Source organism: Prionailurus viverrinus, chromosome D1 (genome assembly GCF_022837055.1).
Source record: "Prionailurus viverrinus isolate Anna chromosome D1, UM_Priviv_1.0, whole genome shotgun sequence".
Lineage (NCBI taxonomy): Eukaryota > Metazoa > Chordata > Mammalia > Carnivora > Felidae > Prionailurus > Prionailurus viverrinus.
Genome location: NC_062570.1, coordinates 9,001,246 through 9,019,046, shown reverse-complemented (window position 1 = coordinate 9,019,046; position 17,801 = coordinate 9,001,246). Strand labels below are relative to the sequence as shown.

At 40.4% G+C, this 17,801-nt stretch overlaps 1 protein-coding gene across 3 annotated transcripts in view; it reads left to right on the top strand.

Annotated features, from left to right (window-relative positions):
- Window positions 1-17,801, top strand: part of ARHGAP20 (Rho GTPase activating protein 20) — a 128,944-nt gene that overhangs the window by 104,055 nt on the left and 7,088 nt on the right. For all 3 annotated transcript variants that reach the window (XM_047823558.1, XM_047823557.1, XM_047823559.1), the window contains 4 exons: window positions 9,482-9,660; window positions 10,995-11,156; window positions 14,699-14,808; window positions 17,305-17,494. In XM_047823558.1, coding sequence (XP_047679514.1) covers window positions 9,482-9,660; window positions 10,995-11,156; window positions 14,699-14,808; window positions 17,305-17,494 — 641 coding nt within the window. The remainder of the gene's footprint in view (window positions 1-9,481; window positions 9,661-10,994; window positions 11,157-14,698; window positions 14,809-17,304; window positions 17,495-17,801) is intronic.

Below are 17,801 nucleotides of genomic sequence, written 5' to 3'. Positions count from 1 at the left end.
TGCAAATACTTCCCGTGCGGTACTGCTGATGAATTATACACTGAATACCACTGGATACTAAACACTTTACATTTTCACAAGCGTTGCAAATTTGTCAAATTACATCTTTTTTCTGGAATCTGAAGATTCCACTTGAGGTTGTACTGAATTATTATTAACTTTTCAAATTCTATGACAGCATTCTTACCTGTAGTTGTTCCTTGCAGACTGTTCAAGGCTGACACCTCAGTCACTTCAAACGAGGCACTGACTTCTCAAATAAACAAATGAACAGTATTGATAACATCTGCCAACTAATCAAGAACCAGGGAAAGTCGCTGAAAATAATTTGCCTTTTTTTTAGTTTCCTATTAATGTTACTCCGAATGTTCTCAACTATTCAAGCAGCTGTTCTCACCAAAAAGGCTAATATCCTCAAGTGTAGTTTCTGTGTACACATCTCTTTGTCAGCTGCAAGCATACAAAATTTAAGTAGCTGACCCCTGGTAAATGGCCTTACCTGCATCAATGAGCTGCTCAGAAACGGACATTTTTTGGAGCCTCATTTTTGTTTATTTTTGTGAAGAAATTCTGCAATGCTGAGATTATTTCATTTAAATATTCCACATTTTTCTACTCATCACTTTCTTCTGAGTTGGAAATATTGTGCTGAGTTCCTAGTGTGATTATGTCAACGTATAGTATATTCTTTTACCACAGCTGTTATATCCTTGCATGATTTATTGCAATAACGCAGTCATCCATACTGCTCTGTGCCTTAAAAGCTCAACACTAGACATGACAGGTAATAAAAAATTGAAATTTTACAGTATCATGATACCCAAGGCACTCAAAATATTATCCACATGTAAATGTGTCATTGCAGTTCATTGTGTTGAGCAGCAGTGCAAAGCATCAGTGAGAGCCCCACTGATGGCCTTTGTCACAACTACTAGGCTGCCATTGAGCATGACGTCAAAGCAGCCATGGACAGTACATAAATGAATGAATGTAGCTGTGTTCCAGCAAGAATTTCATATAATTTTTAAGTGTCACTGAATGTTGTTGTTCTTTTGATTGTTTTCAACTTTCAAAAATGTAAAGACCTTGAAGGCTGTCCAAAAAGAGATGTAAGGCCAGATTTGGCCCATGGAGCATAGTTTGCTCCCTCAAATGTGGAATTTTGTCAAGTGCATTTTCCGCATCTACTGAAATGATGATATGACTTTAACTCTTCCTTTTGGTGATGTGGTGTACCACATTGATTGATTTGCCAATGTTGAACCATCCTTGCATCCCTGGAATAAGTCAATAATGGTGTATGATCCTTCTAATGTATTGTTGACTTTGGTTTGCTAATGATATTCTTGAGAATTTTTGCATCATGTTCGTTAAGGATATTGGCCTGCAATTTTATTTTCTTGTGTCTTTGTCTGATTTTGATATCAGAGTAGTGCTGGCCTTACAAAATGAGTTTGACAGTGTCCTTCCTCTTCTATTTTGTGAAAGAGTTTGAGAGGGATTTGTAGTAATTCCTCTTTTCATACTTGGTAGAATTCACTAGTTAAGCAATTTGGTCCTGGACTTTTGTTTGTGGGGAGGATTTTAATTACTGATATTATCACCTTACCAGTAACTGTTTAGATTTTATTTTTTTTCTTAATGGATTTTATTTTTATTTTTATTTGAGAGAGGGAGAGAGAGCATGTGAGAGTGTGGAAGGGGTAGAAGGGGAGATAGAATCCCAAGCAGGCTCCATGCCCGGTGCAGAGCCCAATACAGGACCCTATCCAACAACTGTGAAATCATGACCTGAGCCAAAATCAAGAGTCGGATGCTCAACTGACTGAGCCACCCAGCCTCCCCTGGTCTGTTTAGATTTTCTGTTTCTTCCATTATTCAGGCTTGTAAGGTTGTATGTTTCTAGGATTTTATCCATTTCTCCTAGGTTTTCCAATTTGTTGGTATGTAATCGTTCACAGTAGTCTCTCATGATCATTTGTATTTTTGTAATATCAGCTGTAAGCCTCCTATTTCATTTCCAATTTTATTTATTTGAGCCTTCTCTTTTTCTTGGTGAGCTAGCTTAAGATTTGTCAATTTTCTTTATCTTTTCAAAGAAGCAGCTCCTGGTTTCAGTGATTTTTCTCTTGTCATTTTAGTCTTTGTTTCATTTATTGCTGCTCTGATCTTTGTTATTTCCTTCCTTCTGATAACTTTGGGCTTTGGTTGTTCTCCTTTTTCTAGTTCCTTGAGGTGTAAGGTTAGGTGGTTTATTTTAGATTTTCCTGTTTCTTGGCATAGGCATTTATTTCTACTCATTTCCCTCTTAGAACTGCTTTTGCTGCATCCCGTAAGTTTTGGTATGTGGTATTTTTTTTTTGACCCATGTTTTTCAGTAATTTTCAGTTTGTTTAATCTTCATGCATTTGAATTTTCCAGTTTTCTTTTTGTAACTGATTTCTAGTTTCATACAGTTGTGGTCAGAAAACATGCTTGAATATGACTTCAGCTTCTTAAATTTGTTAAGAACACTTTTGTGGCCTAATATATGATCTCTCCTGGAGAGTTTTTCCATTTTCACTTGAGAAGAATGTGTATTCTGTTCTGTTTGGATGGAGTGCTCTGTATGTATGTATGTGAAGTCCATCTGGTCTACCATGTTGTTTAAGGCTAGTATTTCTTTATTGATTTTTGGTCTGGATGGTCTATCCATTGATGTAAGTGGGGTATCCCACTTTACAATGTTATTTCCTCTGTGGATTGATCTCTTTATCATTATATAATGACTTTCTTTGTTTCTTATTATAGACTTTGTTTTTAAAGTCTGTTTTGTCCGATGTGACATAAGTATAGCTTCTCCAGCTTTCTTTTGGTTTACATTTGCAGGGAATATCTTTTTCTATCACTTCATTTTCAGTCTGTGTATGTCCTTAAGTCTGAAGCAAGTCTCTTGTAAGTAGCATATAGATGACTCTTACGTTTGTTTTTTTAATCCATTCAGCCACTCTGTGTCTTTTAATTGGAGCTTTTAGTACATTTACATTTAAAGTCGTTATTCATAGGTATGTGCTTATGGCCATTTTGTTATTTGTTTTCTGGCTGTTTTGTAGTTCCTCTGTTCCTTTCTTCTTTTCAGCCTCTCTTCCTTTTGGTTTGATGGTGTTCTTTAGTGATTCCTTAGTTCCTTTCTCATTGTCTTTTGTGTATCTACTGTAGATTTTTGCTTGGTGGTTACCATGAGACTTACATACAACAGATTTATAACATTCTAGTTTAAGTTGATAGTAACTCAAGTTTCTAAAGCTCTGCATTTTTACTCTACCCTGCTGTGTTTTATGTTTTTGATGTCACATTTTACATCTTTTTATCTTGTGTAACCCTTAACTAATTATTATAGTTTGTTATTTTTACTACTCTTGTCTTTTAACCTTCATGTTAGCTTTATAAGTGATCAATCCACTATCTTATATGTTTATTTACCTTTACCATTGGGAGTTATATTTTTATATGTGTTATATTTTTATATGTTTTCAGCTTGAAAATGTCCCTTTAACTTTCTTGTAAGGCTGATTTAGTAGTGATGAACTCCTTTAGCTCTTACTTTTCTGGAAGACTATCTCTTCTTTAATTCTGAATGATAAGTTTCCTGTGTAGTATATTCTTCCTTGGAAATTTTTTTCTTTCAGCACTTTGAATATATCATGCTACTCCCTCTAGCCTGCAGAGTTTCTGCTGAAATATCTAATAGTCTTATGGGGGTTCTCTTGTATATAACAAGTGATTTTTCTCCTGATGCTTTTAAGATTCCCTCCTGGTCTTTAAATTTTGGCATTTTAATTATTATGTGTTTTTGTGTGGGTCTCTTTGGATTCATCATATTTGGAACTCTCTAGGATTCCAGGGTGTGGATGTCTTTTTCTTTTCACAGCTTAGGGAAGTTTTTAGCCATTATTTCTTCAAATAAGTTTTCTGCCCCTTTCTCTATTTCCTCTCCTTTTAGGAATCCTAAAATGCAAATATTAGATTGCTTGATATTGTCCCACAAGTCCCTTTACCATCTTTAGTCTTTTTTTTTTCATTCCTTTTTCTTTTTGCTGCTTAGATCAGGTGAGCACCTCTGCCTGGTCTTCAGGTTCACTGATCCTTTCTTCTACTTCCTCTGGTCTGTTGTTGAACTCTTCTATTGTCTTTTGTTTTGTTTTGTTTTGTTTTGTTTTGTTTTAAGTTTATTTATTTTGAGAGAGAGCAGGGGAGGGGCACAGAGGGAGAGAGAGAATCCCAAGCAGGCTTCACACCAGCAGTATGGAGCCTGACACAGGGCTTGAACTCATCAACCATTAGATCATGACCTGAGCCAAAACCAAGAATCGGACGCTTAACTGACTGAGCCACCTAGGCTCCACTACTGTGTTTTTTTAGTTCAGTTATGATACTCTTCAGCTCTGTGACTTCTGCTTAGAACTTTCCTGTATTTTCTGTCCCTTTGTTGAAGTTCTGTGTGTATCCATTCTTCTTCTGAGTTCAGTGAGAATCTAAATGGTCATTACTTTGAATTCTTTATCATTACTTACCTTCACTTCATTAATTTTTTTGAGGTTTTTTTCTTCTGTTTGTAATATCTTCCTGTGTTTCTTCATTTTGCTTAACTCTCTGTACAAGTTTCTATAGATTAAATTCTATACAACTACTTCTCCCAGTCTTTAAGTGTCGGCCTTGTGTAGGAGATGAACCTTAACATTCACCCCTGCCCTGGCTCTTGGTTGTCTCTAAAACCTTTGTGATTGTCCAAGCAGCCTGTCTTATTGTCAATAACTCCCAGTAGTTGAGGGTGTGCCAAGACCAGTCAGTGTTCCAAAGGGGGAGGATCTCACTCAGCACCTATATTTAAGCTGATTGGAAGCCAGACCTCCAGGCAGCAGCTTTTAAAGAATGCAAATATATGCTGTCCTTTGGGACCACAAGCATACAACCTGCTGGTCCCTAAAGCCAGGCCATCTGAACGTGTCCCCTGGGCAACAGTAGCAAAAGTCAGGGTTCCAGATAAAAGTATAAGTTTCTTTCTGGGAGATACCGGTGATCTATAAAGAGGCAGAGGGGAAGTGCAAAAATGTATCCAGCATCCTGTGTTCCCTGAGAATACCTTCATGGCCTCTAGATGTGTGCCAAATCTGAAGCTTGTCCCTAAAGCTAAATCTTCAGGACTGGCAAGTAGGCCTTGTTCACAGAAATGATGGGGGTGTATTTCAGTCTGCTGTCTTCAGTGCTCTGGGTGTAATAGTCTGCCAGGAACCATCTGTGATTCTTACAGTTTCATGAGACATGGGAATGCAAGTCACCGTGGCCTCCAGTACCAGGCAGTCATTGGGCATCCCCTGGGTGAAAGCCACAAAAACCTGTCAAAACTGGTCACCAGACATGTGTATCTCCAGGAGAGGAAGAGCATGAAAATGGCATCCACTGGCTGGAGCAAGGCAGATGGGGAGTGTAAAAACAGCACCTGCCCAAAAAAGCGGAAAAAAAGGAAGGGAGGGAGGGAGGGAGGGAGGGAGGGAGGGAGGAAGGAAGGAAGGAAGGAAGGAAGAAAGAAAAGGCAAAGGGAAAGAAAAAGAAAAAGGAAGGGGGAAAAAATGGCACCTGCCAGCTTTAGTTAGGCAGAGGGAGAGCGTGGAAGATGATGCCCACCCACTGGAACATAAGGATCCTAAAGATGGCACCTGCTGTAAAGGGAACTGTGTGTGTGTGTGTGTGTGTGTGTGTGTGTGTGTGTGTGTGTGTGTGTTAAATATATATACATGGTACCTGTTAGCTTTAGCAAGGCAGAGGAAGAGCAGGAAGCCTCCATCCCTATAGAGTGTCCCGGTGGGTCCCTAACCCTCAGACCAGTGCTCTAAAATTAGGAAATGAGTCTCTTACAGATAAAGTATGGGTGCTTTACAAAGAGCCGCTTCTGCACTGGGCAGTGGGGCCAGTGAATCTGCATGTGGGCATTTCAAAAGCCATTCCTCAGTTGGGCACCGCCCTGTGGGTATTGTGAGTGTAACCCTTAGTGGTCTTCAAAACCACACATTTTGGGGACTCATCTCTCAGGTGCCAGTCTTGAAAGCTGGGATGCCTCATGTGTGGGGTATGAACGCTTCACTCCTCAGGGAGAAGCTCCAGATTTTGAATTTCCTCCCAACTGTGAATCACCATGTCAGTGGTGGAGTTTATGACAAGGTTGTACCTCAGCCTTTACTACCCACTTTGATGTGGTTTCCCTCTTTTTCCCAGTATGAAGGCATTGCTCCAGCCGTTTTTAGGTTTCTTTAGAGGAAGTTGTTCCATATCTAGCTGTAGACTAGTGTCCCTGTGGGAGGAGGTGAGTTTAGGACCTTCCTATGTTTCCATCTTGCTAGATTTCTAACTAAGGGCTCTTTTAAATTATTTTTCTATAACAATTTATAAGCACAGACTTTTAAGAACTGTAATTTTTAACATTCAGATCCCTAATTTAAGCATGAAGAAACAATAGCTTGGACATTGCTGGGATTGTTCAGTAAAGCTCAATCTGTTCAAATTTAGTTTGCTCTACAATTACATCTCCCTTATATTTTTTATAGCAATCGCATGTTTTTTCATCAGCCTTTGACGTTTAGAAAGTAAGAGCTATGCATTGAAATCTGTGCAAGAAAATAAACTTTAATGAAAATGTTTTTCTCTCGGTCCCAGAGTGAACATGAACTCTGAAATTGAATGTTGTACATAACAAAAGGCATGGCCGCAGCTGAAAGTATTTATAATGAAGTACAGGACTCCATTTCTGCTTTATCCTCTGTCAACACTCATAGGATAGCTGGGTATATAACTTCGTGGTGAAGCATTTTTCCTAAATGTTGGAAAGCTAAAAAGTTAAATAAATCTGAGAGTTTTAGAAGTAACAAAAACAGGTTAAATGCAAGGAAAGTACACTGAGTACAACTACTCAACATATATGAACATACATATTAAACAAACATTTGCAGATTGACATTGGTAAACACAGGACCCTCCCCACCCCCCCACCCCCGCCCCTTCCTGGGTTTAAGGATGGGTTTGGTTTCCTTTTCTGTTTCTTTAAAATGTTGAAGGTTGGGAATGTCAAGGCAGGAAGTGCTCTGGTTAAGCAGAGTCTGGTATTCCTTTCTGTCTGCACATTCCCAAAGGGTGTTTCACTGAATGGATAATGGAAAGAGGAGGGGGTCCTCTTTGTGGGGAGGAGGTGGAGGACTTTGCAGTTTTAATCAAAACTGCTGTGGCCCATACCCTTGCAAAGCAGTACTTTAACATCCATTTAATCCTCTTGACAAGGCTTTGAGTTGTAGGTCATAAGGTTAAGTAACTTGCCCAAATAAATATCTGAACCAGGAGTCTCCCTGGGCTCCTGATTCCAGAGCCACAGACCTTCACACCTGGATATCTGTACACTGATGAGGCACTTACTGTATTCTAAGGAAGCCAACGGTGGATGATGGTCTGAGGCCCTTTGGTAAGATGTCACTTGTATGATTGTCTTCCCACAGTTGGCTTTTGTGGTATTTGGTTTTAAGTTGGTTTTTCTGAGGACATAATAGCCGAACAATATAAAACTCTTCTAGAAAACACATATTTGAAATTAGTATTTGACACTTACGACCTTTTCCACCCTGAAAAGACAGTCCCCTTTAAATGTCCCATTCTTAGGCAATGTTGAGCAGCTGACCATCCTCTGTGGTAGCTTGCTCGGCTATGGTGTCCTGCGGCACAGTCGGGTGACTGATCGCCGCGCACTCTTCCTGGAGAAAATAGCGTCCGATGTTGTGTGGGCACCACCTGAGGGTTCTCCCGCCTCAGACCTCTGTTCTCTGAGTCTTAATCACAAGCCGTTTTGAATCTGCCTCACACGTGTGTGTCTGGTGGGCCAGCCAGAGATTAGGACAGAACCTAGACACGATATTTGGGGCTCCCACTCTTCATTTTTCTCCTTTCTGGGATTCCCCAAACACACACACTCTCCAGCTGCTGTGGTTCCCCCCATCTCCATTCTGTAGCTCTTCCAGCCAGGGAGAGTGCAGGTTGCTGCAGATTTCAGTGACCCTACCGCCCTGGAGCCTGTCCTCAGGCTAAAAGCTGTGAACATGGGAAAGCTGTCTTGTGCCATCCCATCTCTTGTAAGCGTCACACTTTTACTTACCCACTGTCTTCTGGTCACTGTTTCCTGCCTTTAGGTAGGCTATCGTATTTTAAAATTTCATCTAGAGTTTATCATTGTTACCAATGTGTAATGTGCTGGGGTTGGGGAACCGCAGTGGAGGGGTCCAAAGGAACCTTAGAGAGCTGTCTTTTTATGTATCGGATCGTGTACAAATCCATCAACTTTCAGGTTAAAATTAGATACAGATGACATCAAAAATGTTTTAGCGCTATGACCTCACAGTCATGATTCACTGTCGACCTTTCTTCTGCCTGTTTTGTTCACGCTGTCCCTTTCCGGCTAAATCTCTCAATTCAGTTACTGCTAGAGAATGATTTATTGCGTACTTACAGGGTGCGAGCCATGATGCCAGGTGCTCTTGTTGAAATTTTGTTCATTCAAAATCCAAATCAAATGCAAATGCCTCCAGGATCACTCCCTCCCCCTCAATGGGTAGATGTGCTTTACCATTCTTCTGAATGCCTTTGGTGCTTTGTCCTTCCCTTAGGAGATTTTATTTATTAATATACTTGCTCCCCCCCACCACCAGACTTGTTCCCCCATTAGATCATCAACTTCACCTTGGCAAGGGCAAGTCTCACGCAAGTTTACACCCATCTGTGCTGCCTTAAATATGCTTTTTAAAGTCAGGAACTAAAAAGATACCTTAGAAAAAGTCTTTGCAGTTGGAAAGAAGTAGGGGGAATGTAGAGCATTAGCTTCCTGTCTTTGTTTTTAGCTGTAGAGAGGGGCATCAAGTAATAAAGCATCATTTATGTGTAAAGAACATCTGAATAAAGACAACTCTTGTTTTTTTCCTTCTTCTCCATCCTCCTCCTCTTCTTCCTTCTTCCCCTTCTCATTTTCTCCCTTCTCCTTTTCCTTCCTCTTCCCTTCTGTTTCTCACCATTTAATTGTGGTTTGGTTTAATCTTCAGCTTCTTTGTGTGCATGGTCTCATTTTAAAACGGGATAATATATGTGTACATATGAAACGATTTTTGCTTTAAGTTGTTATATTTCAATAAGGGAGGTTTTTCTTTGTCTTTGAAGGTCTAGTGTCAAAGCTCAACTAAATAGACCAGTGATGTTCCAAAGTTGGGATGGAGAATAACCCAAATGTTTGATTTTTCCTTAATTTATAAAATGTTACAGTGAAATTTCTTTGATTGAATTATCAGTAACAAAGAACACCTGTAAGCATTTTTTTTCCTCTTTGAACCATAGTAATGAACATACTGTGAGTTGGAAACTATAAAAGTAAGGTTAAGTGAATAAAAGAGTTTTTCTCATAATCTCACTTCTTCCTTAGATTCAGGACAGAAGACATTTAAAAGGAGAAGGTCTCTCATAAACTGGGCCTTTTGGCGGGGGTCTAGCATTCATCTGGATAACTTGCCCGTGTCACCAACATCCCCTCTGCCGGGGCAGCTCTTTGGAGTTTCTCTGCCAAATATCTGTGAGAACGACAATCTGCCCAAACCTGTCTTGGTGAGTTTTGGCCTGTGACACTAATGGGAAACGAGAGCTCTGGGAGGGAACTCTGTTCTTAAATAGAAAAATTATAGACACCCATGGCTTTGGCTGAGAATATTATTACTTCATAGAATAAAGTCTGATTGAGCTGTTGCGGAATCATAAGGAACACATAATAGGGAGAGAGCGTGTCGGCTGCTGGTTCCAGGAAAAAGCCACACAAGTCTGCTCACCTAAACACAGTTCGCTCTGTAGGCAGAGTCCACGCTAGAGTCCCGTTAACCCTCACATTTCTCTCACGGTCTTTCTTGAACTCTGCGTGGTTCTGGAAGTTTGCTTTAGTCACCCTAGAAACAGAAACTACCCATTTTTGTACTTGTTAAAAATCTGGCGTGTGTCATATTTGTGCTTCAGGTGTTTACACATATACATCCTCTGGCATTTAGTTGCCTTCCATAAATAGAATGGGTCAGATGAAACCGCTGAGTCTGTCCTGTCTCCTTGCGCTGTGAAATGATCACTGCAGGGACGCTGTGTTGAGCGTCCACTATCAAGATGCATAGCACTTACCCTGTATTGTGCACTGGTAACGTGCCATACATTTCTCTAGCCGCTTTATGGGCTTACGCCTCACAGCAGAGTTAGCAGTTAGTATCACTACCCTGGCCCCCGCTTTACAAATCAAACAAAATAAAAGCTTCAAGTTTACCAGAGGTCACACAGGTTTCTGGTCCCATGGATTGCCTGTCCCCAACACCCACCCTCCTTCCTACACTGCAAGCAGAGGAAATTTCTTTGCTAGAAAGCAAGCAAAATGAAGCATTGATCATGATGCAGTGGAGCGGGGAAAGCTTCCTGGAAAAGGTGATTTTTTTTCTTTTTAGCTGAATTTTAAAAGAATGACGTAAATACAGGAAGTAGAATAAGGACGAAAGACAAGTGAGTGGAGAATGAGTCTGGCAAGGATATTTCCATATTCAGGGAAAGAGTCCGAATTAGAGAATAAAGGGCAAAGGGTAGTGAGGTAAGGAGAGAGAGACAAGTTTACAAGGGACCGTGAAGCAGTCAGAGAAATTTGATTTTCAAGCGGCTGGTTGTTGTTGGTTCATTGAAGAAAAGACAATGTCAGTGAAGTAAAATATTTTAGATGCTGAATATAGCAAGGAAAAAACAGGGGGAAAAGATTTAGAGATACCAAAACACAAACAGTTGAGTCCTTCTAGCAGCTCCTCCTTCACCACTCTTCCCCTGGGCCATCCTCACCGCTGGCAGCCAGAGAGGGCAGGTACGTGTTCCCATGCTTGTATGTGTGAAGTGCCATTTTGGTTTTTTCCTTTGCTTCCTTATAGGATATGCTTTTCTTTCTTAATCAAAAAGGACCCCTCACAAAAGGTATCTTCCGACAGTCGGCCAATGTGAAATCCTGCAGAGAGTTAAAAGAGAAACTGAATTCTGGAGTTGAAGTACACCTAGACTGTGAATCTATTTTTGTGATAGCGTCTGTCTTAAAGGTAGGAAAGGTTCTCCCTTCATCTACCCCTGCCATAGCTCTGGAGAAACATGACTGGTTCCTCCCATGACAACATTTTTCACAGCTGCAAAGAACCGTAATAGATTTAGAATCTAAGAAGTGTTAAAAACACTTCACAAAGCCAACGCTGGCCCTCAAAAGCCACTGCCAGCGATTTGGTGTGTCAGATGTGCTTGTATGTCTTCTCACCCCACCCCGCTCCCCCCATCACTGTGCTGCCCCATACCAAAAATAATAAAATTAAAAATCACCAAAATACGTGTGGCATATTTACCAAAATAAACATCCTGATTATGATGACTTCTTCACAGTCTCATTACCTTCCTAATAAAGGCAAATTTTCAAAAAGAAACCTGTATTAAACTTTGAAGCAGAGTTTATCATAATAAGCATTTGTCGAACAACTAAAACAAAAAATTTCTCCGAGACCGCTGAAAATCCCATTCACTTTTACAATCACCAAGCCTTCCCCTGTCCCCTAGTGCCTTTTTAAAGTGAAAGTGGAATAGGAAAGACTCCGACATCTGGGTTTTTTATAAAACCCTTACTGCATTTGGCATTTGTTATGGTTCTTAGCCTTCACCTAACCCATGGTTATTTAACTCACATCCATAGCTGAGTTAGAGCTCTTCTAGAATGTTTTCCTCCCCACATTCTTGAAAACGCCTCACATTTTTTGAACACCTAGAGTCAGAACCAGCTTGGAGCAGAGGCTTCGGCCGCAGCGGCAGCCTCTGCAGCCCCGCCTCAGGCTCCCGTCTCCCAGCCCGGCTGGAACTCGGCGGGGCCCCGGCCAGAGGCCAGGCGGGGAGGAAGACCCTTCCATGTCCCTCCTCCTGGTCAGCTGCTTACTTCATGACTTTAGGAACAGTCACGTGTTTCCCGGCACATGAGCTGTGTCTGCTCTCAGCCCCTGCCGTAGGCTTTTGCAAAAAAGCATCACTCACAAAACCTGGAGAGCTGGAGCTAGGGTCATCTCATGTGCTTTGCACAGTTTGTCACTCCTCTTCACTCCTGAAATACAACACACCTATGTGTGGTGCGCTTAGCCAGGCATGTGTGCGGGGTAGATAGGCACAAGGAATTTTCTTTTTCTTATCATGTAATTGGCTTTCTTCCATCTCTTAAGAGGTTAAAGCCTACGTTTTAGAAAATTTTCCTAACCATGCTGTTCTTCCTTCACAGCACCACACTTAAAATTTTGTGCTAAATTTTTGAGGCTTTTATCAAGAAATATGATTCTAGAGGAGTCAAATTGTATCTCCAATTGCAGAAATAACACTTGTACAAAAATAAGCAAAAGACAAATGATTGAAACATCTGGTTAAATGGGTTCCAAGTAATTGAAGTTTTATAATCACATAACTGTGTTTTACTCTCATTTCTTCCAAGTGGTTGCAGGAAAGGAGATACTTTTTGCCAAAAGTTTTTCAACTTTTGGTTTGTTTTGTTTCTTGTGTTTAAGACTATTTGGAAGTGGTACTTAAGTTTTCCTTTATTTTTTACTTAGGCTGGTTTTGCTTAAATACAAGCTTAACTCTTTAAACTGTAATTGGAAGAAAATTGCTTGAGACACTGTAACTTTGATCCTTCGAACCTTTGAGGAAGAGTTCCCTTTTAATCCTAGAGAAATCTCATCTCAAATTAATTTGGGAGTTCTGCTGATGACCTGGGCTCTGCTCTTGGAGGGAAGGAGACTCATTGGAGGGCTGTGAGCTGGCGATTGTAATTCAGAACCAGCTCTCACATCCTTTCCCGGCTGTGATGGTGGTCGTATTTCGTAACTTGTTATGCCAGCTGTGCAGAGTTCATTGAGATGTTACGAGTTATTATCTTTCAAGTGTAGGTTTAAGATTTAATGATGTTTTTCTTCAAGACAGATCATAAGTATGTTTTCCACTGAGATTTAAAAAGAGAGCTATTGTCACTGCCCCACTTTGAAATAACAAAATTTGCCTCTTCTAAATCTGACTTTTAAAGTAGGTGCAGCAACTAAAATTAGTTTGGAATTATGAAAATTCAGTAGCTTTACCCAAAAGGAGATAACTGTCCTGTGATGACACATCTGAATTACACGTATGCAGGTGCACTTCTACGGAAGATGTACTAGAACAGAGAAAGACTTTGAAGCAATCTCTTCCTACTTGTTAGCCACTTTTTAAAAAATGTATAATAGGTAACATCACTACAAAGGGGTGTTTTAAATTATCTTAGAATCTCAAGTACAGTTAGTTGGCCTTCCTTTGTTCCTTTTCAATATTTGACCATGTGAAAACTAGCAACAGTTCAGTAATGACCTCTACTTTGTCTGGGACTGTGTGGCATTGCGGTGCACCAAGAAGAAGTTGAGGGTGTATCCATGCCCTGAAGGAGCTCATCCTGGGGAAGATGCACACCTAATCCCCTAAGTGTAACAATTAGATACCACAGCCTCCCTATCAGTGATAACAAACATGGCACGTGAGTAACACGTGTGCCTTCTGTAGGCACTTGGGTGAAGCTACTGACTTGGTTTTGCAGGCAGAGTTAAAATTGAAGTGTTGCTGACTTTGACCTTCTCTGTGTTGTTAGAGGGTGCTTGCAGGAGGCTCGTCAACCATGGGTGCAGTGCTGAGACATGAAATTGAGTTTTCTCTGCCTGAGGTTTATTGAGGTAGAGATCAGACTTTGCAAGCTTGGCCCTGTTAATACCATGCCAAAAGCAACAGAGAGAGTTGGCCGGGAACAGAAATGAATATAGGACCAGGACCAAATTTAATTTATTTTTAAGCTTTTTATAAACAAAAGTCAAACAACAAATACCTTTGGTCATATCCTACTCGCATTATAGTCTGGTTCCACCACACCCAGCCCTGCCAGCAGTCTCAGCAGATGGGAGTCTCAAAGGCCAGAAAGGATGATGTACTAGGGATGTGCTTAGTGTCCCTAGGCATGTGGGTGCGGCCCCATGCTCCCAGAGCCTGGCCAGGCCTGGTCCGGCGTGCTGTCTCCCCTCCTCCCCAAATGTGGGAAGGGAGTACCAGGGGAAACTCTTAAGTACCTCTGGATGGAGCTGGGCTTTTTTTTCTTCACCTCTCTATCCCTAGCACCTCGAACAGCACCTGGCACACAGGAGCACATGTGTGTAGAGCGATAGGATGACGGACTATGGTGTTTTGAACCTCACAAATGTGTCAGTGCATTTCTTGGAACTGGAGATTTGAGAGGGAAAAAAAGGACTTGGGATGGTTTGCCAGACCCCCGTCACATGCTAACATGTATGCAAAGGAGATTTCAGCCCAAACAGGTTGTCCTTATCTTTCCCACTACGGTCCAGACTCCAATTTGCCTCTGCTTTTTGTTAGAAAAAATCAAAGCATGTGTTTCTTATGTGTGCACGACAGTAGAGTGGGCACAGAGCTCTGTATATTCCAAAGAAGGGAGGACTTAAGTTTTCAACAAAACGCTTGCTTTCTGATTTCCCCAGTACATATTTAGCATGAGAATAATGATTTAAAATATTTATTTTTCCTCCTGTGTAAGGATTTTCTGCGAAATATTCCAGGAAGTATTTTTTCATCAGATCTCTATGATCATTGGGTCTGTGTAATGGATCAAGGAAATGATGAAGAGAAAATAAATACAATTCAAAGGTAATTCTTCTAATTTGGTCATGTCTCAAAAATACTTAAAAAATAACTTCTATTTTATAAGCTTGTCTATTCAAGTAATGATGACTAGCAAAGTCAGATCATGAGGGCCAGTTTAAAAACAGATTTATGCTAACTGCTATCATTGTTATTATTGTTCTCCCCTAATCTTAGTCACATGGAATGCTCGACCATTGTACACCTCCTGTGTATCTGAATCTGATAGAGCTGAAACCCATTAAACCAATAATACTGTAGACTCAGTCTACGATCTGTGATCTTAATTTTGGTAAATATTTAACTAACCAGACAACTCCTCGTATATCTCATTCAGCAACTGATTTCACACAGAGAAAATTCCCTCCCCTCAAGGAACTCACTGTCTAGTAGAGTGGGTAGGTAAACCAAGAATCACAGTGTAGCATAATGGGTGCTATAAGAGAAATGTGAAAGAGGTATTGTGGGAGCACTGGAGAGAGACAGTTAATTGTTGAAAGTGTCACAGAAAAAGGGAGTTGCACAGCCTTAGTCTTATCACAAAGAATGCATTGTCTTTTCTCCTGCGAAGAGAGGTTGCTGGCAGAACTCACAGCTGGTATTCCGATCGCTTCCTGCCCTTATAAGGGAATAGGAAAGAAGTGTCCAAAATGCAGTACTCCAGTTCTGTGAAAACCCAGGAATCCCAAAATCATTTATTTGCATTTGCTTGTTTGGTACAGTTTTTTTTTTCCTTGAGCGGCTTTCAAATATGAATTATTACCTATCCACTGCTATTGATAGACATCTATCAGTAGAACATAGTACAACTTCTGATATGCTAGAAATCAAAGCCACATCACACATGCTATCTCTATGCTTCCATTATGGTTTGGTGAAAGCCATTCAGAGATCTTGAACATCAGCTTCTCTACTTCGTTGCCCATTGTCTAAAATTTTATATTCTACAAACTGTTAAAGGATGATTAAAAAAACGGTAAAATTAAGACTCCTACAAATATACGGGTGCTTGGGTGGTTCTGTTGGTTGGGCATCTGACTTCAGCTCAGGTCATGATCTCATGCTCCGTTCCATGAGTTCGAGCCCCGCATCAAGCTCTGTGCTGACAGCTCACAGCCTGGAGCCTGCTTCAGATGCTGTGTCTCCCTCTGTCTCTGCCCCGCCCCCCCCCCCCCACTTGCACTCTGTCTCTCTCTCTCTCTCTCTGAAAAAATAAACACAAAATAAAATTTTTTTCAAGAAAGACTCCTACAAATATAAAATGAACACATGTGAAAATTTTTATTTAACTCTTTAATTAATGAGAGAACCAGTAAGATGTTACCATCAGTTCAAAGGAGATTTCAGACTACCACACCTATGTAGTTGAATCAGAAATGCTGAAATGAATTTACATATGAATGCAAAACTGGCTTTTTCTACTGTAGTGTGAAGGGGAAGCAAATAAATCATTTGTCTCGCCACCAGACGGAATTGTCAAGTCCATAGACAAATGTTAGGTATACTGCTGTCAGTAATCTACAATTTACAGAATTATAAAATAGCTCAAAGGCATAGGGCCTCTGGGGAATCAGATAACCCAGAAGCTTATGCTAGACAATACCTTACTCTCCATTGAATACACTCAGCAATCTTTTGGTTTATTTCAATGTCTTTGATAATTTGTCTATACAAAACCATACTCAGTGTCAGTCCATCACACTTGAAGAAATGCCTCTGAGCTCTTTATGCAGCAGGAGTCAGATGGCCTTACTTTCTCTCCCAGGTTGCAGACTTCTGTTGGGAAAAAAACAACCATGAGTATCAACATATACATCTCTTTACCGGATAATAGTAAAAATAATTTTCAGTGAGTGATAATCTTAAGATCCCTGATCAATTACAAAATAGAAACAGTAGGAAATGTACTAGTATAAGCTTGACTTATATATGTGAAAGTGCTACCAATGAGATAAAGATATTTGGGATGAAATCTGGCCTTGGAAGCTGGTGGAACAGAGTGTCAGCTCTCAGATGGATCTCAAAGTCTTAGTAGTGAAGGTTTGGGCTCTCACCAAGGGACTGCATTCCTGTGTTGCTACTTGGAAATAAAGAACCACTAAAATTTAAGTGTTTAATTTCATCAAAAAGCTCTTGGGAGGTGGGGGGTTGGTTGAGAATATCCTGAAACATTACAGCATCTGCCTGAGTTAAAACACATTGTACTAATTTCAGGTACATATTTCAGGCAGCATTTTTTTTACAAGCTGTTTTTCTGCATTCTTTGACATCTTCACTGGGTTGTGAAGACAGTGTACGGAATAAATAAATGAATCCCCAGTGCGTATTCGCATTCTCTGTGTACAGGTAGCCCTTACTTTGCATGTGCGATGTTAACTGAAACCCCACGTATCTGAACCGGGTTCTTGCTTTGCGTGGTTCCCTGTGAAAACCCAGGGTTGCCTATCGACGCAAGCTTCTTATGGAATGTCTTTATTAAAGAGTGCATTTTTCTGTCTTTAGGCTATTAGACCAGCTCCCGAGAGCCAATGTTGTTCTCCTAAGGTATCTTTTTGGGATATTACACAACATTGAGCAGTGTTCCTCGTCCAATCAGATGACTGCATTCAATTTAGCGGTGTGTATAGCTCCGAGCATTCTGTGGCCTCCTACTTCCTGCAGCCCAGAACTAGAAAATGAATTTACAAAAAAGGTAATGAGGTTTCTCATTTTTATGCCCTGGGGGATTGAGTCCCCATCTCGAACCTAAAATTCAGGGTATTAATTCTGAAACACATTTTCTTAAATAACTTAAATATACCTCCTTAGAAATTTGAGTGCATTGAGTGTTTTATACCTATGTTTTATACCTACCTACCTATCCTGGTAGATTATAGAAAGGTGATCTCTTAAGCAAAAAAGTGATAGCAGTTGGGTTACTTCTCTTTTCCCTTTAAGGAGGCAAAAACGCCATGACCGACTTCACCCTTAGAGTCATAAGAAAGCAATTGATATATTTT